Source organism: Lissotriton vulgaris, chromosome 2_1 (assembly GCF_964263255.1).
Source record: "Lissotriton vulgaris chromosome 2_1, aLisVul1.2, whole genome shotgun sequence".
In the NCBI taxonomy this organism is placed as follows: Eukaryota; Metazoa; Chordata; class Amphibia; order Caudata; family Salamandridae; genus Lissotriton; species Lissotriton vulgaris.
In genome coordinates, this window is record NC_141687.1 from 2,063,298,712 (window position 1) to 2,063,323,614 (window position 24,903).

Sequence of the window (24,903 nt, forward strand, 5' to 3'; positions counted from 1 at the left end):
ACAATAGAAAACTGACGTCAGCACGCTGGGGGGGGGGGGACGACGACGACTTATATTGCTTCATTGACGTCACTTCCGTGTACGATGTCTGGACGGAGCCGGGCGACGCCCCCCCTCCATCCCGTAGTGCAGAGGTACTGCTGGGGAAAAACATTTTCTGGATCGAGTCTGATGCCTGGGGATATTCTAAGTTAAGGAATCTGCGGCTAGACTGTGTCTGTACCAGATACATTGTTCCCGAAGGTAAGTTACTTGTTCTTTCAGTTAATAACTACTAAAAATGCTGCATAAATACTTTGCCCTTTGCTTCTAAGTTGAGCTTGACTGCTTTTTTGCCAAGCTGCCAAAGGGATGTGCTCAGGTTAATTTAGGGTTTGCTTGTGTTTCATCCTGATAGAGATTGTGGTTGCTGCTTCAGTAGGGTTTCACCCCCCCCCCCCCCCCCCCCTTCAACCAGTGCCCAATTTCCTACAACCTACTATCGACTAAACAGCTGGGGCTGGCACTGGCTAAAATGGGTATTCTTTGTCAATAGAAATCCCAAAATATTCAGACTATTGAAAGCTGGAATACGTTTGAATACTCAATGTGTAAGCTGAATGAGTGACAGGAATAGTTTGAAGACATTTGGGGCAATTATATTAATAATCCTGGTTAAAAAAACCTGGTGTTGATTTTTGAAGAGGTCACTCATAAGAGGGCAGCTTTGCTATAGTAAAATGCATGAGAACTATAAAATGCATCTCTTACAATACAGAGGTGAAAGGTAAAGCACATACTGAATGTTTAAATAACAGATGTTTAAATCAAGAATGTACATCCAATGTGCGATTTGGTAAGGGATAAGGCAATCAGATAGAAACTATATCATAGGTCTAATAGTGATGCATGTATAAAAATTAATTGTCGAAACTCTGCAAGATCTATTGAGATGTTTGAAGTTCAGTATTTGTAATGTAGAGATTGGACATTGGTAATCAAAATCCAATAAAGTTATTAAAAAAACAAACTAGTTAAAAATAAATCCACCTTTGAAGCAGACAACCTCTTAGATGTCATTTTCTCCTTCAGGAAGCTTTTCACGCATTTCCTCTCCTCCACAACCCAGGCCCTTCGATCAGACCTGATGATTTTGGGTCCTTATCCATATTCTATGTGTTCATGGGATAACCAGTTTTAAGAGGAACTGGGGGGAGTTCAAAGTGGTAAACGGCTGCTTTATGCACTTAATAGGTCCTGGTATTTTAAATGACATGCAACTTTGATAAACATTCTGTTTTAATCACATTTGGATTATCGAAATGCAGTGTACCAGGTTTGCCAGCTGTAAAATAACTGCATCACCTTCATCCTGTCTAGAATGCATGCTTCAAGCCAGCCGAGCGGCTCATCAAGATCAAATAAATATGTAAAAATACCAAAAGACCTCTAAACTGACCTATCTCATTTGTCCAAAGGGTATAACTCCATGTGTATTTATCAGAGATACTACACACATATCCAAATATCTACAAACAAATACGTTTTCCTTAGAGTTCTGTTTTATTCATCATATTAGTTTGTGATTGTTTCATTTGTCATGAATTCAAAAAATCTTTTGTGTTTTTTTCATACTTTTTTGTTAGTGAGAAAAGACATTAAATTACAATTCATTGTTTCCAACAGTATAGAGACTTTTATGCAAAAAATTCATATACCCCCATGAAACTTTTTTCAAATCCTAAACCATATGAGCATTGTCCACTCATTCAAAACTGTCTCACCATGCATTCTACTCATACACACACACACTGTCGTACTGTGCAAAATTGTTAAAAAACAACAAACAACTAAGATGTGAGGACTCTATGTAACAATTTGTATCATTTTTGCATGGTAACAATCCTATATATTTTATTTTAGTGATGTTGTTAATCCTTATTTTTCGCGGTCCTCCTTGATGGAGTTATCAGGAGTTTGTAGATGGCCTACGTATGTTTCAGTGGAGATTGTATTTTACCACCTTCATCAGGGCCAAGTAAATATATACTAGTAAAACTGGGGGTTCTTCATATCTGCAACAATATGATAAACATATAAATATGTGTGCTTGTATCTCAAAAAAGAATCTTATGACTTCATTTTTAAAATTTTGAAAAAGAAAATTTTAAAAGCGTGTGCTAAGTAGAGGGGAGATAGCTATCAATCCAGCTAGCAAAGATGATATCACTGCTTAAAGACTCATGTGGTGAATAGGAATGGAAATAAAGGATTAATTAAGAATTGATATACAGACAAAGGGGCAAAGAATGCATAACACCCAAAGAAAAGTGCAGCAGACTATATATATGTGTACAACTGCCACCACGATGAAGATAAATTCCTATTAGGTAACCTACATAGTTTCTATATGGTGATATTCTTAGGTTACTGTAATCAAGGATGGCCTGTCTTGGTCCTGGGCGGCAACTGTTTAAAGAAACACACATGGTGAAACTTAGCATTCTATATATTCTCTCTACCTCCTAGGTACATACAGTTTGTAAGAAATTAGGAGAACAGGTGTACCTACTTTCAACTAATAATGTAATGGATTTTAGCCTTTCTGGCAGATCTTTAGTCTCTAGCGTTATCGGTTATGCTGGAGGTGCAATAAAATCATCCTGGAAGTAAAAAGATATATTTGAAAATTTTACATTTTGAGAAAGATGGGAAGCTTTCCTATATCCTTCATAAGTAGATTTCAAAAGTATTCCGATAGATCTTACTTTTACGACTACTGAAAGCTTTTAAATTGTCTGTCCAAGATTGAAATTGTTTCTTGTCTCTTAATGCAGGGCGTGATTCCTATGAGGTGCACGACTCCTGTAAGATGGAATTATATAAAGACTATAATGGCTATAAGGTGTATCCCAAGTATTTACTGTTTATTTCCTAGATAGAAGGTTACCACTTCATGCCTTAAAACCACATACTAAAGCCACATGTAAGATGTAATATAAGTTCCTTCCATGTTCGTTATCTTATCTGCAAGGGTTATGTTACATTAAGGAAAATTCAACCCATGCGATGTGGAAGGGTCCTAACTTAATGCTATCGCGTTCTAGAATTATCCTATTTTAGCCCGGGTCAAGATAGATATGTGAAGAAGAAACGCCCTCCTACTTTTACGTAAATGCCTCGGATCAAGACCCAATATGGCGATCGAGTGTGGGCTCTACATATATTTTACATAATCTGTTGCGCTAACTATTCTAGCCAAGCTGAAAAAGTTTTATCATTTATGTGCAGATCGTTTACCTTGAAATCTTTGTGTCGCCTCCTGTAAAATGGCTTCCTGGCCATCCGAAAAAGGGACTGTACTGACGGTTCTGGCGCTCTATTTGTGTCGGATTTGCTCCCGGAAGGTGGATCTCGTGATAACTCTCGTCCGGAAACCATAGAGGGAAGCAAAGGACGAAGTAATCGACGTCCTCTGTATACTGTGACGTGAAAATCGGCGCCATTTATGAGTGTAGTTTATATATACTGATGGCATAGATATACTATAGTATTTATATTGTGTTCCCTCTATGAAGTATGGAGACCTAAAGAACGAAAATCTCCGATATGTTTTATTTGTAATGGTATGCGAACACAGCTACCAAGTCTTTTCACAAATCGGTCTATATTGGCACAGGGCTGACTTATGGGTAGTTAGTGTTTTTTTGGCATATATATAGTGGCATGCAACATGAAGAATTTACCCAAAATGCCTAATAAGTAAACATGTCATTTATAGGTAAAAATATGACTATCCACATATTGGTATATACCAAGTGCGTATGGTCAGTGATGCGTATGGTCAATGATTTCTACCCGGATTCCTGTGCGTAATCCACCTGACAGGCCACGCCCACCCCTCCCGCCTATGAGAACGCGCTGAACACGAGTGCGCTCACTGTAACTATACCTCTGAGGCGGAAGCCGGAGGAATTACTCGCTATACTTTTAAAATTGTTCTTTTGTGTTGTGACATCTTTTAAAACTTTGATTCCTTGCCCTGAGCTCTCTGCTGGGCTGCTTGCCATACAGGTATTCCACTTTCAGCGGACCTAGCACTGCTTCGTGGAGTTTGTTGTTGACGGCCGCCATCGCCAGTCGCGAGTTCACGCCCACCTGACAGGCAACGCCCACCCCTCCTCTCCCTAAATGTGCTTTCCACGCAAGCGCAGCGGACGAGCGCAGCGGAAGCGCCTAAGGCTAGCCCGTCTGCGCCCGTCATCGCCAGACCATCGCCTTTCGCCAGCCCCCTGCTCAACTCGTACCACACAAACTGCAGTACGATAGAAAGTCTCTCCTCGCACTCAAACCAGACTCCAGATGCGATAAACTTGAAGGCTACCTTGGACAAACAGGTCTGTATTGCAAGCCCTGCAGTTTTCTGACACCTTCACCCGGGCTAGCCAGCCACAATTCTACTGCTTATAAGCAATACACCCTTACCATCCTCCAACTTAATGTTAGATCCCTAGTGAAACACCACGCCGATGTGTTCACCCTTATAACAGAGGAACGCCCAGACATTATGTTTATCTGCAAAACTTGGCTCCACGACGACCAAAACAGCATCCTAAATCTCTCGCTGCCTGAGGGCTTCTCTATAAAAACCATCAATAGAGACTCCAGGGGTGGGGGGATAGCTGTTATTTACAAATCGTCATACAACTGCACATTTGAAAAGGAAGCCATCTGGGGTTGTGAAAGCGCACGATTCAAAATCTCCACTAGTCCCCAGTTCACCCTTTCCGGACTTTATATCTACCGGCCCCCTGGCCCCACTGCCAGGTTCATTGAGGAACTCCTAGATGTCGCTCACACTCTAGTGATATCCTCTCCCAACTTTACCATCCTGGGAGACCTTAACTTACATTTCGACTCCCTGACCGATCCTACCATTAAGAACCTTCAGGCAGACCTCACAGCCCTTCAGCTAAACCCACTCATCCAAACTCCCACTCACTTTGCCGGGCATTTATTGGACCCTGTTTTCTCCAACCTCTCAGATGCCTCGGCTGTCCCCCCCCAAACCCATGGGGTGGACTGACCACTATCTTATCAAATTCTCCCTGAAGATCAGAGACTCGATTGTGAAAAACACCACCAGTTCCCGATATAAGAGGCCTTGGCATAAATTGACACCTAACGATCTCACTAGTATACTAGGCGACATCCACCTCAACCTCACAGACGGAGACATTAACTCCGCCTAAGCGGCCTTTCAAAAATGGATCAACTCAGGACTAGATTCCCTAATTCCAGCAAAATGGACTAAAACCCGTAACACTCCATCTAACCCATGGTACAATGAAAATCTTCTAACCATGCGGAAAGACTGCAAAAGAGCTGAACGCCATTGGAGGAAAGAATATAAGGACACCGACAAAGCTGCTTACCTGCTAAAACTGAGGTCGTACCACAAGGCGGTTCGCACCACCCGTGCTTCCTTCTATGCGGAAGCAATCAGCTCCAGTGAGAACCCCTCAAAAACTATTTTTGAACTTGTTCAAAAACTTAAAGATAGTTCTAAACCTGCCCCTGGTATTACCTCCGCACAACAATGCGATGAACTTGCCACCTTCTTTACGGAAAAAGTAAAGAAAATCTATACCTCCTTTCCTCAGAACCTCCCGGATACCTCCAAACTACGTGAGCCTCTTCCAGACATTCCCAGTTTGTCCCTCATCCCCAGCTTAACACATGATGAACTTGCCAAATTGTGCACCAAATCAAATCTGGCTCTCCCACAGACGCCATGAGACCCGCCAAATTCCTAGAATCTCTCGAGTTCTTCCTTCCTCCTCTGACTACTCTACTTAACCTATCATTCTCCTCAGCGGTGGTTTCCACATGTTGGAAGCAGGCTTGGGTCTCTCCAATCATAAAAAAAACCCACCCTAGACCCATCAAAGCCAGAACATTTTAGACCAATTTCATTGCTTCCATGGGCCTCAAAACTGGCAGAAGCCCATGTGAACAAGGTTCTAGCCAACTACATGACGCAACATCAAATCCTAGACCCATCACAGAACGGCTTCAGGCCTGGATTCAGCACCGAATCCGCCCTGCTGACCACCATTGAACATCTACAGAACATTCTGGACGCCGGTCAAAGTGCTGCACTGATTTTACTCGACCTTAGCGCAGCCTTTGATACGGTCTCCCACTCTATCCTGCTAAAACGTATCGAAGCCATAGGTATCAAAGACCTTGCCCTAGAGTGGTTCCGATCGTTCCTGACAGACAGATCTTTCCGGGTCTCTGCCCCCCCGTTCATATCCCAGCCTCACCCCATAGAACAAGGCGTCCCCCAGGGATCGACGCTCAGCCCGTCCATATTCAATCTATATGTCCAGCCTCTCGCTGAAATAGCAAAAGAATGGGACCTGACGCTAGTGTCATACGCCGACGACACCCAGCTGGTCATCTCCCTGACTGAAGGCCCCTCGATTTCAGCGGCGAGATTCAAGAACGGATTAGAGGCAGTCGCACGCTGGATGTCACACAACTGCCTCCAGTTGAACGCTGGCAAAACGGAGGTGCTACTCCTGGGCAAAAATCCCGACTACTGGTCTGAACACTGGTGGCCGTCCGCACTGGGTCCTATCCCCCCCCCCCCCAAAACCGTGGTAAAAAACCTCGGTGTCTGGGTGGACGCATCTCTCAACTTCCAGACCCACACTAAGAAACTGGCTGCCACCTGTGTGGGCCTGTTGAGGAGCCTTCATCCGATTCTTGGCTTTTTTGACCACCATACGCGCCAATTGATAGTCCAATCTACCATCTTGGCTCGACTGGACTACGCCAATGTTCTTTTTCTTGGCCTTAACAAAGCTGAGATGGCGCGGCTACAACACATACAAAACTCTGCTGCCAGGGCAGTTGTAGGCCTCCCTCGTAGGTGCTCTGCAAGAAACACCATCCAGAAACTACACTGGCTGCGCATGGAAGCCCGAGTTCAGTTTAAAGCCCTTACTACTGTTTTTAAAATTCTCAAGACTGACTGTCCCGGTCTCTTGCGTCCACTCCTAGAGCCCTACACCCCTCAGCGGGCCCTACGCTCCTCGGGTCAAAACTTGGTTGTTACCCCACGCATAAGGCTAAGCAGAATGGGCGGTCGCTCTTTCAGAGTCTTGGGGGCAAGGCTCTGGAACTCCCTGCCACTACACATTCGCTCCATGACTAACCTGCTGGCCTTCCGTAAAGCGATCAAAACACTTCTATTCTCCCCATCTTAATCTCGTCCAGTTCCTTTCCTTTCCTCCCCCCCATCTCCACCCCCCTTCCCCCCCCACCCCCCCTCCGGTTAGTGTTATGGCTTAGCGCCGGGACGCCTCGTGGCTGGGGCAGCTGTTTGCGCTCAATAAAACGTAATAACATAACATTTCTCCGACAAGGCTCCTAGGGCCCATAGTGTGACCCTATCCAGCTGTAAAACAGAACTACTAGTTGGTAGGATACTAGAATAATTAATATCCAAATATTTCTGCGGATAGTAAGTCTGTTATGTGGTTACTATCCAGATAATTTCCTCATTTAGCCCATGCCGGACTGTATCCAAGGTATACATCCAATAGGTTTCCCGTTGTTTTCTCAATTTAGTGATATCTTTTTCTGGTATCTTTTTACTCGCTCCAGAATAAGCCATCGCATATCATTTTCTGTATGCTGAAAGTTTTGATAGTGACTAACCATGGGTGCATTTGTTTTTCCTGTCCTTATAGCCGATTTATGTTCTGAGAATCGCAGCCGAAATTCTCTAGATGTCTCGCCAATATATCCCAGGCCACAGGGGCACAGGATACAGTAAACGATATTGGAGGTTCTACAATTTGACATAGTCATAATGTTCCATGATTTTTTCCGGTATGTCCATGTTTTGCTAATGATAGCCTGGTCACATGCGTGACAATTTCCACATTTGAAGTTTCCCTTTGGTAGTGGCAGTCCATCTATGGTGGTTTGTCTAGGCTGTCTAGGACTCGTTCCTGACCGGTTGCTCCCTCCTCGCTCCTCTCCCACTGCTGCTGCTGCCTGCCTCTCATTGCTACTGCTGCCTGCCTCTCATTGCTACTGCTGCCTGCCTGCCCTGTTGATCATCGCAGCCCTCACAGAATAATACGGTATCGCCTGCGATCACTTACATTTGCGCGGTGTCATTTCAGAAGCTGCTAATTATAACGTAGGCTACGCATGTTATTAGACCGACTGTCATAGCGCTTGAAATTGTAGCGCCGCCCGCCCCGCTTTTTAATTGTGTGTTTGCTTTCTTCTACCAGCAACTGCAATACTTTCATTTCTCTCTCGGTGACTCAGGCTGCCCCTGCCACGCCTCCCCTTTGACCTCCATTTTGTATTCCGTGTTGTTGTTGTTCCCAGGCACGCCCCTCCTCCCCGCTACCGCCTCCCAGCTGCTGACCCTCCCACCCACGTTCATAGAGCTCGCCAACCCCTCTCTACCCTTGTTACCGCCCGGACTCGTTCCTGACCGGTTGCTCCCTCCTCGCTCCTCTCCCACTGCTGCTGCTGCCTGCCTCTCATTGCTACTGCTGCCTGCCTGCTTGCCCTGTTGATCATCGCAGCCCTCACAGAATAATACGGTATCGCCTGCGATCACTTACATTTGCGCAGTGTCATTTCAGAAGCTGCTAATTCTAACGTAGGCTACGCATGTTATTAGACCGACTGTCATAGCGCTTGAAATTGTAGCGCCGCCCGCCCCGCTTTTTAATTGAGTGTGTTTGCTTTCTTCTTCCAGCAACTGCAATACTTTGATTTCTCTCTCGGTGACTCAGGCTGCCCCTGCCTCGCCTCCCCTTTGACCTCCATTTTGTATTCCGTGTTGTTGTTGTTCCCAGGCACGCCCCTCCTCCCCGCTACCGCCTCCCAGCTGCTGACCCTCCCACGCTCCGCCCCCTCCACCATCCTTTAAATGCCAGATGTTCCAACGCGCAGCGTCCACGCGCTTCGACCACGCCGAAGGTGCGCCAAAGGTAAGCCCGTCTACGCCCGGACCGCGCCCAGCGCCACACCCCCTGGCCCTCGCATTGCCCAACCATCCCGCATTACCTACGATGCCACCACCCTCCTAGCCCTTAACCCCGGCCGCTCCCCCAACTGCGTCCAAGCCGCTCCTGGACACACCCATGGACCTTTCTCATGCTACTCCTGCAAATTCATCGGCACCGTCAACAACCCCGCTACGATCACACCTCAGATTCCCGACCCCAAACACCTACAATGCATCTTGCTCAACACCCGATCGGTCCACAGGCACGCCATTGACCTATGGAATCTACTAGACACCATCTCTCCGGACGTCGCCTTCCTAACAGAAACATGGATGAACGCCTCCTCCGCCCCTGACATCACCATTGCCATCCCAGAAGATTATAAGATCATACGCAAAGACCGTACCGGCCACACAGGAGGAGGAATCGCTATCGTCCATAAGAAATCTATCCACATCTCAACCAGCTCAGACGTCAATCTCGCCAACTCTGAACACCTTCACTTCCAGATCCACATCGACCCCAAGACCACACTCAGAGGCACCCTCCTTTACAGACCACCAGGACCCCGCGCACAATTTAGTGAGGACATCACGGACTTCATCACTCCACACGCACTCCCCTCCAAAGATTACATCCTCCTGGGAGACCTCAACTTTCACCTTGAAAAGAACAACGACCGCAACTCCTCCACCCTTCTGGACAACCTCGCCAACCTCGGACTTAGACAACTGGTCACTTCCCCCACCCACATCGCAGGTCACACTCTCGACCCTATCTTCACCTCCAGCAATCATGTCTCCTTCAGCCACACTACGGCTCTCCTCTGGACTGACCACAGCTGCGTTCACTTTACCTACAACAAGCCCAAACCCAACAATCACCCCCAACCAACTCTGCAAAGAAACTGGAACAAAATCACCATCGACCAGATCTCCTCATCGCTTCTTCTAAACCCCCCAGCCCACTCCTCAAACCCCGACCAAGCCGCCTCCAACCTCTCCCTTTGGCTATCCAACAGCGCCGACATCCTAGCACCACTGAAAAAGCGTCAAAGCAAACTTGGCAGCAAGAAGGCCTCATGGTTCAACGATGATCTTGAGAAATCCAAGAAACTCTGCCGCTCCCTTGAGAAGGCCTGGAAAAAAGACCCAACCAACAGCACCAAGGACGCCTTCAAAAACGCCACCCGCATACACCACCAACTGATCCGAAAGGCCAAGAAAACCGCCTTCAAGGAACGACTAGATAACAACGCCCACAACAGCAAGGAACTTTTCAACATCGTCAAGGAATTTACCAATCCCTCGGCCAACTCTAACGACATCACCCCCTCTCAAGCACTCTGCGACTCACTAGCCTCATTCTTCCACAACAAAATTGCAGACATCCACAACAGCTTCTACAACCAACCCGGAGACCAACCCTCCCAACCATCTACCGGACCGCACCCCCCTCGAACACCCTTAATGACTGGAACCCTATCTCCACTGAGGACACCATCCGCCTGATGAATTCCATCCACTCAGGATCCCCCACAGACCCTTGTCCTCACCACATCTTCAACAAAGCAGACTCCATCATAGCACCGCACCTCCGAGACGTCATCAACTGCTCCTTCAAATCCGCCACCTTCCCAGAAAGCTGGAAACACGCAGAACTCAGCGCCCTTCTGAAAAAACCCACAGCGGACCCCACCGAACTCAAAAATTACCGCCCCATCTCGCTCCTTCCATTCCCGGCCAAAGTCATCGAGAAAGCAGTCAACAACCAGCTCGCCGCCTTCCTCGAAGCCAACAAATCCCTCGACTCCTCACAGTCCGGCTTCCGAGCAAAACACAGCACTGAGACCGCCCTCATCGCAGCAACAGACGACATTCGAACTCTACTGGACAATGGAGACACAGTCGCCCTCATCCTCCTCGACCTCTCCTCAGCCTTCGACACAGTCTGCCATAGCACCCTTCTACAACGCCTCAGAAACATCGGAATCCAAGGAAAAGCACTGGAATGGATCACCTCGTTCCTCACCGGAAGAACCCAGAGAGTCCGCCTTCCACCATTCAAGTCAGAGGCCCCTGAAGTCATTTGCGGCGTACCACAAGGATCATCACTCAGCCCCACCCTCTTCAACGTATACATGAGCCCCCTCGCGGCCATCGCACGCCAACACAACCTCAACATCATCTCCTACGCGGATGACACTCAACTGATCCTATCACTCACCAATGACCCTAGCACCGCCAAAACTAACCTACACGAAGGAATGAAAGAAGTAGCCGAATGGATGAAACACAGCCGTCTAAAACTGAACTCAGATAAAACAGAAGTCCTTATCTTAGGCACCACCCCCTCTGCATGGGACGACTCTTGGTGGCCACAAGCCCTTGGAAAAGCACCCATCCCGACAGACCACGCACGGAACCTGGGCGTCATCCTGGATTCCTCACTTTCAATGAACAGACAAGTCAACGCCGTCTCTTCATCTTGCTTCAACATTCTTCGCATGCTCAAAAAAACATTTCGTTGGATCCCCACCGAAACTAGGAAAACGGTCACCCACGCTCTGGTCACGAGCCGACTGGACTATGGAAACACCCTCTACGCCGGTGCTACAGCTAAACTCCAGAAAAAACTCCAACGAATCCAAAACGCCTCAGCCAGGCTCATATTAGACATCCCGCGTAAAGAACATATCTCTAATCACCTGAAAAACCTTCACTGGCTTCCCGTCAATAAGAGGATCACTTTCCGGCTCCTAACCCACGCACACAAAGCACTCTACGAAATCGGACCAGAATGCCTCAACACACGACTGTCCTTCTACACCCCCTCCCGCCAGCTACGATCAGCCAACCAGGCCCTTGCCACTGTACCCCGCATCAACAAAACCACCATGGGAGGTAGATCCTTCTCCTACCTGGCAGCTAAAACCTGGAACTCACTTCCCACTTACCTTCGCCTTACCCAGAACCACCTAGCATTCAGAAAGCAACTTAAAACGTGGATATTTGACAAGTAATTCCCCACCCCTCCTCAAGCGCCTTGAGACCCTCTGGGTATGTAGCGTGCTATATAAATTCTTTGACTTGACTTGACTTGACTTGTATGCTTTGCTTGAATCTGCTAATGACCAATTTGTCTTTCAAATTCGAATTTCTTCTAAATGCCACCAAGGGTTTCTACAGGGGAGTTTATTCAGCGTTGGTGTTAAGAATCTTCCAGTTTTTTTCTATTACTTGTCTGACTTTGTGGTTTAAACTTGTGTGGTCTACTACACACACTAACTTTTCTGTTGCTTGCTTAGGGATATTTTTGATAAGAACATCCCTATTGTAATATCTTGCCCTCTTTAATGATTGACGTACTAGTCTCTTGGGGTACCCCCGGAGTAGCAGTCGATTTTTCATTTGTTTTGCATGGTACATAAAATCCTTTATGTTCGTGCAGTTTCTTCTTATCCTTAGGAATTCTCCGAACGGGATCGAATCTTTTTGGCAGGGAGGGTGGAAACTGCTATGTTCCAGTATTGTATTTTTGGCTGTTGGCTTCCGAAAAAGACTAACCGACTATGCATTTAATCCATATATCAAGGAATTCTACTTGTGAGGAAGAATGATTACTGGTGAATCTCAAGCTATTATCTGCTAGATTCAACCAAGAGACATATTCTTCTAATTCCTGTTTCGAGCCTGACCAAATGAAACATTTTTTGTCAATAAATCTTTGCCAACTAATGACATTCTCAAAAAAGGGTGCTACCTCATTAAAAACATGTTTTCTTTCAAATTCGCCCATGAAGATGTTCGCTATGCTGGGGGCACAAGATGCCCCCATGCTGATTCCCTTGATCTGTTGGTATAGGTCTTGTTTAAATTCAAAGAAATTATTTTGTAAAATTATCTCAAGGCATTCCAAGAGAAACCTATCTGGTCTTGCCCCCGGTGTCCTAGCCAAGAGCGCTGCCACTGACTCAATGGCTAGGTCCTGGGGGATATTTGTGTAGAGAGACTCTATGTCTAGAGTTACCAGAAATTGTGTGGTATCATCAAATGTGGTGCTTCTAAGGTAGATATCATATGTCCTGTATCCTTTATATAGGACGCATAGGTGGTAGTGAGGGGACAGAGAAAAGTATCTATATATTTTGACAAGGGTTCAGTACTCTAGTTTATGGAAGACACAATGGGTCTTAGAGGTGGATCTGCAATGTTTTTGTGAGTCTTTGGTACTCCATATAATGCAGGAGTTACTGGGTTGGCTTTAATGAGGAAATCCATTTCCTTCTGACAGATATACCCATCTATAAACGCTCTTTGTACTGTCTCCTCTATCTTTGTTTTCAATGTCACCAGGGCTCTGTTGTTTACTTTCCTAAAATGTTCAGGTATTGATAACATTTGATTGATTTTGTCCGTATATATCTCAGTATCCATTAACACAATTCCACCTGCTTTATCGCAGGGTTTGATTGTAATTTGCTGATTTTTTGTTCAAGTCTTAAGAGCTTGTCTCTCTGAGAATTCCAAGTTATTTCGTAGTTTAGTGATGAATTTCAGTATTTTTTCCAACTCTTTGATCACATTCTTTTCAAAAATTCTAACATCAGGGGGCGTGGCTACGCAAGCGGAGATGGCGGTCGCAGCTTGCTAGAGCTCCCGCCGGCCCGCCATTTATCCGACGAGTTATCCTGGTCCCCAAGCCCACAAACCCACTACCGGACCAAGGCTGATGTTCCTGGAGGCGCCGGGAACCATTCGGTGTGCTCGGTGGCGATCTCGTGCCCCCGGACGGAGCTGAGCAGTGAGGGGCGAGGTGCGGCCTGGTGGCCGCGGAGCAGCCAGGGCCTCAATTTTAGCAGAGCTGCAGAGTGCGCTGCTTGGCCCGGGAGCGACCGCGGTGTTTGCTGTCCCTGAGGCCGCGACACTGCTGACGATCCTTCTCCCGGGGCCAGGCTGGGCCGAGGAGAGGCACAGGCGCCACGAGTGGACAGTGGCTGCGGAGGCGGCCTGGTGGCCTGGGCGCAGCCGGGACCTCGATTTTCGCGGACTCGTGTCGGGCCGGGGCCGGCGGCCTGGAGGAGTGACTGGCACCCCCGGCGACCCTGGTCGGAAGCAGACGGACGAAGGGCGACCCGTGGCCCGGCGGGCAGCAACCGTGAGTAGTGGCCCTCCCCGCCCGCCCCCCCCCCACCCGGGCCCGCTGTTCAGTGACATTACCGGTGCAGCAGCGCAGGACGCTGGGGGTCCCCGCGCCTCCTGAGGGGCGACGCAGGTCACAGGGGGCCCTGGTCGGCGGCGGCTGGGGGGGCTGTTCCTGGGGGAAGTGGCTGAAGCCTGCCCCCTCTTTCTCATCTGCCACTAGTTCTTCCCGAAGAGACTTCTTTCGGGTCTCCCCTCCTGGGGGCCAGCGACCCTAGTGGCCCTCATCCACCCAGACAATCATGACCAGGGGAGGTGGTGGATCCAAGCAGGTGACCATCGACAAATTTACTGGCCCCGGTGGGGGCCCTGGATCGTCGGGGGTGGTCCATCTGGAGGAGGGCCGGACAATGCAGCCCTTATGGCGGCTATAACCCAGTCAAGAGACATGCTGGACGCAAAGATAGGGGCAGTTGGTGCAGATGTAACCCTGTTGCGCCAAGATCTTAGAAACGCAGTGGCACGGATCACGGAAGCCGAGTCCAGGGTGTCAGTGGTGGAAGAGGATGTAAGTGCCCTTAAGAAGAGAATGGCGGCGATGGAGAACGCGCAGCGAACCACAGCGCTCCGGGTGGAGGATGCTGAAGGGCGGGCACGGCGTAATAACCTCCGTTTTCTTGGATTTCCGGAGAGCTGTGCCAAGGGCAATATGGAACGCTTTCTCACACAGTGGCTGGAGTCATGGATGCCCCCGGGGTCGCTATCTGCCTGTTTTATTATCGAAAGAGCGAACCGCGCCCTGACGCAAAGGCCGCCTGAGGGCGAGCGGCCTAGGGCAGTAATCGCTAGGCTGTTAAACTACCACGACAGGGACGCTATACTGAGGGAAGCCAGAACCAAGGAAACCCTCCTGTATGAAAATCATAAGATCATGATTTTCCCTGACTATACTAGACTCGTGCAGCAACAGCGCCATTCTTTCGTGGCGGCTAAGGCTAAGTTGAGAGGTCTTAAGCTACAATACTCCCTGTTGTACCCAGCGCGCCTGAGGGTGATATTCCAGTCACGGACACTGTTTTTTGATACCCCGGAAGACCTTTTCAAGTGGACGGATGAAACAGTGCGGGTCAGACCGAATTCTCAGCCAGGACTTCATCCGGGCACCCCTGAGGGTTCACCGCGGGTGCAGAGAGACCAAACGACAAAGAACGGGCGATCCAAACGCTCCAAATCACGCAGGCGTGCGGCCTCGGTGGATGGCTCACAAGACACTGGTAGAACCGAAGATTCAGAGCAGTCGGGAACGGATCACTGAAGTCTTCGGAGCCTTGACTCCATTTTTTTTTGCTAGTAATGCTGTGACTCCTGGCTGAGTGCGCTGAGTCGCTTGAGACCTTGAATTGCTGACTATTTTGCAGCTCTGAGATAGTACTGCTTTGATCTCCTAATTGTGGGAAGAGTTTTGGTGGGGTTGGGGACTTGGGGACTACGAGATAGGGGCTACCACTCTCCTAATTGTGAGTGGGACATCAAGGGGAGGGGGGTGTGTTTACGGGTTTTCTGTTTGGGATGTTGGGATCCATTGGTATGGGTGGGCCCGGGCCCTCGGTTTTGGTCTCGAGACTACCCATGCCGCGACAGGTACTTCATGGTTCATTGAGGTATAGGGTGGGGGGAGGCGGGGAATGGGCGGTCGGGGGTGCGACTGCTGAGTTGGGGAAGGGAACTGTTGCAGATCATGGGACAAGGGGGTGGGTAGTTTTTCTTGGGGTAGTTAGTGTAATGCATGTGTGTACCGAGATGATGCTTTTGTGGTGTGTGGCGGGTGGAGCGGGCCTAAGGGGCTTTTATGGTGGACTCCGATTGACTATGGCTGAATCGACCAATCGTCTCCCTGTAGACTCTATGCGGGTGATTACGTGGAATGTCAGGGGGTTGTTAGACAAGATTAAACGTGGGGCGGTGTTGCGATGGGGGAAAAGAGAAGCGGCAGATGTATTATTGCTTCAAGAAACTCACATGATGGGCACAAAGGCACTGGGTCTACAGAGATTTGGCTATCAGCAGGTTTTCCACGCGGTGTTCTCCAGGGGATCCAGGGGAGTGGCCATACTGATACACCGCAGGGTGGCATATGTGCACGAGAAGCAGTGGGTGGATCCTCAGGGCCGCTACTTGTTTGTTAAGGGCATGGTGGGCACGGAGCCCGTGGTGTTTGGGAGTGTATACGCCCCCCCTCCCCTGCAGTGGGCCCTGGCAGAGCGGCTGTTTGCGGTGTGGGAAGACGTCTCTGGATCACTGGCAGTGATTGGGGGTGATTGGAATGATGTGATGGACGTGAGTGTGGATCGCCGGAGACGTCGAGAGGTGACCGAGACCACCCCCCCTCCCTTCCACCCACCAGATTGCATGCAATGAGTGAGGGGCTAGGCTGGGTGGATGCTTGGCGACATATGCACCCTGTAACCCGAGCTTATACGTATGTCTCAGCAGTACATGGCTCGTTCTCGCGGTTGGATTATATGTTTCTACCTGGAGAATACTTGTGTAGGGTGAAGGGCGCAGACATCCTCCCGAGGGGCCTGTCCGACCACTCCCCAGTTTCAGTTAAAATAGATCTACTTCAGAAACGGCAGCCGTTTAGATGGAGGATGTCCTTGTGGCATCTCCTGAAACCGGCGTATACTAAGCACTTGCGAGAAACCATAGACCATTATTGGCGGGAGAACCTGGTGGAGGGTGCCGACATAGGTGTGGTGTGGGAGGCTATGAAACCTACCATACGGGGAGTCGATATCGCATGGTGCTCAGCGGCCCGTCGGCAGCGTCGTGAACATACTACAGAGGCGGCTGCCCGAGTGGCGACCCTCGAACAAGAACACAGTGCTGGTGGTGATGGGGTGGATCTGCGGCTGCTCCTGCAGGCACAGCAATCGTACGCGTCCCTGTTGCTAGATGAAGCCAGGCAGGCGTGGCTAGCCACAAGAAGTAGGGTGTATCAATGGGGGGACAAGTCGTGTTCCATGCTCCATAGATTGTGCCAGCACAACTTCCAGCCCCTCGTACTGCCGGGTCTCACGAACGACAACGGGGAAGTCCTGACCGACCCGAACGACTTGGCGGCAAGCTTCGCCACATACTTTACTGATCAATATGCCCCGCGCGACCAATTGCCTGAGGGCGACTTGGCCCGCTTCTTCGCAGAGTTCCCGCCGGTGCCAGTGTCGGACGAGACCAGGGAGGCCCTAGATGCACCCCTCACGGCGGAGGAACTGGGAGACGCATTGGGGCAACTCAATGCCGGTAAGGCCCCTGGACCGAATGGCTACCCATGTGAATTTTTTAAAAACTTCCATGTGCAGTTGGGACCACACTATCGCCGGGCGCTGGAAGCGGCCCGTACTCGGGGTATGCTGCCACCAGACTGGCGCCATGCAGAAATAGTGGTCTTTCAGAAGCCTGGCAGACCCCCAGATAGCCATGATTCGTATAGACCCATCTCCTTAATTAATATTGAGGCTAAGATATTGGCCAAGGCTCTGGCGAACCGTCTGGCTCCACACATCACGGATTTAGTCCATTCGGACCAGGCGGGCTTTATGCCCCACAGGGCAACGCGACATAATATCCGGCGCGCACAGGCGGCGGTCGACGCTGTTGGGGCCTTGGGGGACCAGGCGGCGTTGTTGCTGGCCGATATCAACAAGGCCTTCGACTCGGTTGGCTGGTCGTACCTATTTACATTACTATCTTGGCTCAACTTGGGCCCGGTCTTCCTGTCCTATATAAAGCTCCTCTACACCGATGTTACAGCCTCGGTGCGGGTCGCCGGGGCGGTATCAGAGACATTCCGCATAGGCCGAGGGACCAGGCAGGGCTGCCCGCTCTCCCCCTATCTTTTTGCACTGGCCATGGAGCCCCTGGCGGCAAGAGTGCGCCGGGATGCACAGATACGGGGCTTTGTATGGAATGCTACCCTGTCGGATAAGATTGCGTTGTACGCGGATGATGTCCTCTTTTTCCTTACAGATTTGCAACGCTCGGGTCCACGTGTCTTGGAGATCATGCACCAGTTTGGAGAGGCCTCGGGCTTGTATCTCAACCTCCACAAGTCCACCCTGTGGGTGCTATCAGGAGACCCGGTGACAGACCCCTGGGCTTCAGGATTACGAGTGGCCACAAATGGGCTGAAATACCTTGGGGTGTTTCTCTCAGATTCGGCTGACACTGCCTGGGACCATAACCTGCAGCCCGTCTGGGAACGAGTTCAGACGGACGTCAAAACTTGGTCTCGAATGCCCCTGACAATCTTTGGCCGTTCTGCCATTTTCAAGATGGTTGCGTTCCCGCGCCTACTCTACCAGTTACAAAACCATCCGTATCCTATCCCACCTCGGTGGTTTAAACAGGTTAACTCAGTGCTGGGTCGCTTTCTCTGGGCGGGAGGTTCTGCCCGGGTGGCACTGCGCACATGTTTTTTGTCCACCTACTGTGGAGGCCTGGCCACCTCGGATCTGCAGTCGTATTACCAGGCCGCTCATCTCCTTATTCTGAACGAATGGTGGTACGGTGACGGTGGGGATCCGGCCTATGCACTAGAGCGTGCTTTGATGGGCGATAACTCGCTCCATACCATCTTATACTCACCCCGACTGCGTAGCTCGCTGCCGAGGGTTACTAAACTCGTATTTGCTATATGGCGACAGGCCTTGCGTCGCGTGGGCTGGTGGGTCAGACTAACCGCAGAAACGCCTTTATGGCGGAACGGTATGCTACCTGAACTCTCTAAACTGTCAGGCTTCGATGGCTGGGATGCAATAGATATCTCGCAGTTAGGCCAGGTGATGTCTGGAACGTCGCTCAAATCCTTTCAGACCCTCAGTACCGAATTTGATATGCCCCAATCTCAATTTTTCCGGTACCTGCAATTCCGACATGCACTGACGCCCAGTATTGCCAACCTTGACTCACTCCCTGAATTTAGCCCGATCGAGGCGAAGGTCTTCATGGGTGATCTTGGGGACAAAAAAGTATCGCGCATTTACCAAACAATGGTCACCCACTGCTCCCCTACTCTTCTCTCACTGAAGACGACTTGGGAGGCTGATCTCGGCCCCTTGGACGAGGATGACTGGCGAGAGGCCTTGGAATCCCCGAGGGGGGCGGCTATCGCAATGCGATTTCGACTCATACAATTCAAGATTCTCCATAGAGCATACTATACCCGAGAGCGTCTGTGGAAGGCGGGCCTGATTGGGTCCCCAGAGTGTCTGCGGTGTGGGGCTGAGGTGGGTACGTTACTTCACACAATGTGGTCGTGCTCTCGGCTGGTTGGCTTCTGGAGGGGTGTTTGGGGATGTCTGTCTGAGGTGCTGGGCTGGACCCTCCCCCGTACTCACCGTCTGGGTCTATTGCACGTTCTGGAAGGGGTTGGTGGTAATATCTATAAGCGGCACCTGCTCCTACTGGGGCTAGTGGTAGCTAAAAGAGACCTGGCCCGAGCATGGAAGAATGTGAGGCCCCCCCCCCCTGAATGCATGGAAGGCTGGTATAGACTTCTGTATGGGCCTGGAGAGACCTATATTTGAGGCACGAGGATGCCCCCGCAAACACGTTAAGATATGGAAGAGGTGGGCAGACTATAGAGGTCTGACACTGGACCCCCCAGTGGAGCAAGAAGAAGATCTTTAGCCCCGTACAGGCTGGCAAAGCCCATGTCCACACACACATTACCCACGTCACAAACTTACGTCGATACAGTTAGTGCACACATGCATAGGGTTAGGGTGGGTTCCAGGGTGGGATCAGGGAGTTGGGTAGGTAGATAGCGGAATAAGATGAAGGTGGGGTAACTGTTTTCTGATATCCTTGATTGCATTATCTCCTTGCTTGGACACTCGGTTGACTGCTGTGATTGTATCAAAATGTCTGGTGGTGTGGTCCTGATTGTGGGCCGCCACTCTATTTCATATGCTTATCTTCATCAATAAACTGGTTGTGAAAAAAAAATTCTAACATCAGGACCTACCATGTCCAGCGAGGGTGTGAACGTGGACCGAGGTTTGCAGCCTGATAAGTTTATTTCTTGCTCTCTTTCCTTCATACCCTTAAAGTATTTTTTTATCTAACTTTGCGGAAGAAATAGAAAATGTCCTGGTTTAACTTGAAACGGTTCAAATAAGTGCTTGGGACAAAAGATAGTCCCTTACTTAGTACACTAATTTCCTATGATGACAAGGTATGTTCTGACAAGTTAAAAATAGGGATTTGTGAGTCTTCTGCCTTCCTCACTGTCTCCAGTACTGGTGATTTCTGGTCCGTATATATGGTTGCAGATGTGGAGGGTCCACAAGAGGATAGAAATTCCTGTCTGTCCTTGGAAAACGGGATCTGCTCCTGCCTCTGCCTCTCGTTAAAAAAGGCGATTGTGTTTGTACTCTGTGATATTGGTCTGAGGGGTTGCCTCTTTGATTTCTTTCCTGATAGTTATAATTTTGTTCTTCTTCGCCCCCCACACCGTCAAAGTCATAGTCCGAGGGGTTAGTTTCAGAAAACGTGAGGGTTTTACCCCGTCTGTTTGTCCTTTGATTATACTGGACTGATCACAGGGTCTAGATCAAATTACACACGTTCTTAGATTTTGCAATTGTGGAATTTTGCAGACTTTTCCAATACAAAAAAGCATATGTTTTAAGGTCACAAATGTCTTCCATTAAGCTGATTACACTGGTACTGCGAAATTCTGGGAAAAGAAGTTTAAAAGGCACAATCTGAGCTGCGCTATCTGGTCAGTCACTCTGTATCTCTTGCACATCTATAACACTTGAGGGTCATTTTAGAGCTTTTTCTGTAGCCGCAGCAAAATAGTGAGCTTAAATAATATGCAGAGTTTTGTCCTATTGGTGTGTGATTTATATAGCAAAGGTAGACACTATTAAATTTATGATGAATACATGAGTAAGAACACGACTGGGTTATTATATAGAAACTTGAGCATTGTCTTTCAGAGGTTGACTGTTTAGAAAAGAATCCCCATACGTGAACAACACGTTAAAAAAACAAATAAAAGAGTATCGTTATTACAGGGATTCAGGGTTCTGCTGTGGCCACTTTAAATATCATCAATTAGCGAGGACAGTGGCAGTGGGACAAACTCAGCAATACTTAGCAAATGTGCAATCTAGAGAAATAAGACACGTGATGCTGAATTTAAGAGTCGGCCATCTACAAATCCGTTGCTTGGGAAAAATATAAATTTAACTTGGCCATTTTGTGAGAGGTTGGGGCAATCTCAGATGCATAGTTTATTTCAGATGCGAAGAGTCTAAGAACTTTTAACTTATGTACATTTTGCAGTGGTTGGTAATTGTTTGTTTTTAAATTGGGAAAGAGGTTTTAAAGTATTTGATTCAATAATGGGTATGTGTATAAAATGGATGTTCTTTTTATCTGTATTTATTGTTTGTAATAACATAATTATTGCCTTATATCAAACTGAAATAAACGTGAACCTTCACTTTCAACTGGGATGATAAACTTTTGGCCAAGGAAGATGATTTTCAAACGTGACTTGAATTTTTACGGTAATGCTTTAGTAAAATATTTCCCATGAAAATAAATACAAGTATCCAAAGTTGATTTTCAATCAAATTTCATTGAAAGTGATATTTTCCCTTATTCTGAGATGAACAAAGTTCAGTTGAATACTGTAAATGAATAAGAGGATACTAGAGAAAAACACTCATCAGTTTAACCCTGTCCTAGTACTCCAGCCAAGCAAAATAGATCTTCAGGTCTCCGTACTCTATATCATACACAACAGCATTTTTCAGAATTTGATTTTCTTTGTTACTCCTCTCTTAACATTCAAGCACACCAAAATATAAAACACCACCTAAAAGGTTATACAAATGGGTCAAGGCTTCCCAAACTTGGAAAATCTGCATTAGCTATGAGATATTTGAAAGAGCTATACGCAAACGTGGTTCAGTGTACATAAATGCAGATTATCAGTTTTAAAAATGCATTGTGCTTCATTGAAAGAAAATTATTAATTACATTGCAAGCCAAAAACGTAGAGATGGGGAAGTTTTCATTAAATCGTGAAAAGGCTGTGGCTTCTCTTAGATATAATCTTGGACTGTCAAGTAATTACCTAATGCTTTGAGAAATACTGAAATGTTCACTACTTGTGTGTTCTGCATCTTAAGGATAAGTCATTGTGAACTAATTCAGCTGCAAGCCCTCAGAATTATCGTACTGAAAAGAAATGCATACACAAATGTAATATGTTTTTTTTTTCTTTTGGTAGGTCATCTGAGTTCTTCTTCAATTTATCCAGTGTGCCTTGCACCTTATTTGGTGGTAACTGCTTGCTCTGACAAAAAAGTGCGTTTCTGGAGATGCTGCGTGACCAGCGATCCACTGTGTGGCATGCAAGAAGAGAACACCTACAACTGGAAAGAATGGTCACTGATGAATGATGAAGATGATGATAATAAAAGTGCTGTTAATGTGTCGGGGAAACCGGTAGCAGTTAGTTGTTCTTATACTGGACGTCTTGCAGTAGCATACAAACAACTTATTCAGCATAACGGCTGTGTTTCCAAAGAATTCTCTATGCATGTATGCATATTTGAATGTGAGTCTACTGGTGGATCCGAATGGGTGTTAGAGCAAACCATTAATCTTGATGATTTAATCAAGGTTGGAAATGTACTTGACTCACGGGTCAGTGTGGATAGTAATTTGTTTGTCTACAATAAATCTGATATATTTTTGAGCAGGGACAGATATCAGATGCCCAATATCAAACATTTAGTTCATTTGGACTGGGTTTCAAAAGAAGATGGATCTCACATACTTACAGTTGGGGTAGGTTCAAATATCTTTATGTATGGGCGACTTTCAGGAATTGTGACAGATAACGTAAACAGCAAAGATGGAATGGCTGTCATTACCTTACCACTGGGTGGTAGTATTAAACAAGGTATCAAATCAAAATGGGTGCTACTGAGATCCATAGACTTGGTATCCTCTGTAGATGGGACACCATCCTTGCCCGTTTCTTTGTCATGGGTAAGAGACGGTATATTAGTAGTTGGAATGGACTGTGAAATGCATGTATATGCACAGTGGAAGCATGCTGTTAAATTTGGAGATGGTGAAACTGAAAGTTCAATTTTTGAAGAAACGTCAGGACACCATCTGTCCGGTTCCGTTGACACAAAATTGCTTGCAAAGAAAACTGGTGTAGTTGATGGCACAAAGACAGTAGATGATGTGTTTGCAACTTCCACTGGGATCCAGGATGGCGGTCTATTTGAAGCAGCCCACAGCCTTTCCCCTACACTTCCACAATATCATCCAACTCAACTTTTAGAACTCATGGACCTCGGAAAGGTTCGAAGGGCAAAAGCTATTCTTTCCCATTTAGTTAAATGCATTGCTGGAGAAGTTGCAATTGTTAAAGATGCAGATACTGGTGACACTGCTACACCAAAACGTCATCTTTCTCGAACCATTAGTGTAAGCGGAAGTACAGCAAAGGACATGATCATAGCTGGAAGAGATGGTACTAGAGAGTACACAGAAATTGATTCCATTCCTCCACTTCCCTTGTATGCTTTGCTTGCGGCTGATCAAGACACATCTTACAAAGTTTCAGAAGAGGTCATTAAAAATGCTCAGCACTCTAAAAATAAGTTTGAAAATAAAGCAGGTGATCAGTATGCAGACCTGTTTCAGGTTCAGAGTGTTACAACTGATGACTTCGTTGGTTTTGAAACAGAAAGGCGGGAAAACAGATCAAAAGTTATTAACCTTACTCAGTATGGCCCTACTTACTTTGGCCGAGAACATGCAAGCGTTCTTTCAAGTCATCTTATGCACTCAAGTTTGCCAGGTCTCACTCGGTTGGAGCAGATGTTTCTTGTAGCTTTGGCAGACACAGTAGCTACAACAGGAACCGAGCTTGGCGAGAGCAGAGATAAACATTATAAAGGTAAGAAACAAAGTTAAATAATCTTTTAAATGGAATGTTTGAATCATAAAGTAAAACTGTTGAGTCGAAGTAAACAAGCTAGACAGTAGGTTTCTCTTTACCTGCAAACCTTTTGGTTACTCCAATGCTTGTTTTATGTATAAATGTTTTGTAAAACTTTATTACAGAAACCATTTGAAGATGGCACGCTGCATGGGGATACATGCACTCATTTGTAACACATTTAATTAAAGATGGCTACCATTGCGTGTTCTTTGAATGGTGTGCAATCTTTTAATGGCTTTAAAACCCATTTAAAGGTAGGCGACGCTTGCAGTGCTGGTATGCAATGCAGCGGCAGCAAGGATCTGGTAGTACTGTCTGATGAGCTGCTGGTCCGCAAATCACTGACTCACAGGTCTCTGGTACTGAAGGGGCTATTTCTTGTGTGGCTGAGTAAGACAGAATGCGCCTCATTTTGGGCAGAATTAGTCTTCTTACATTGTAAAATTAAAATATCTTGGTTAACATCAGATCTAGAAATTACGATTGAGAGGTAGTATTTTTTTTCTCACCTGTGTTGTAGGGTTCATAAATCTCTGCCCCATACGGTTTTCATGACCTTGGAGCATTATTTGTTAAAAAATTCATGGCCTGATGTACTGTTCCCATTCTGAAACTAGCCATGTGTAATTTGCACACTGATTTGAGAATGGGAAAGCAATTTCAGATGCTGTAGTACGGACACATC

General features: G+C 47.4%; 1 protein-coding gene across 2 annotated transcripts in view; it reads left to right on the forward strand.

The window, feature by feature from the left end:
* Positions 1-24,903, forward strand: part of DMXL2 (Dmx like 2) — a 2,078,996-nt gene that overhangs the window by 579,935 nt on the left and 1,474,158 nt on the right. For both annotated transcript variants that reach the window (XM_086958287.1, XM_086958289.1), the window contains exon 18: positions 22,482-24,173. In XM_086958287.1, coding sequence (XP_086814413.1) covers positions 22,482-24,173 — 1,692 coding nt within the window. The remainder of the gene's footprint in view (positions 1-22,481; positions 24,174-24,903) is intronic.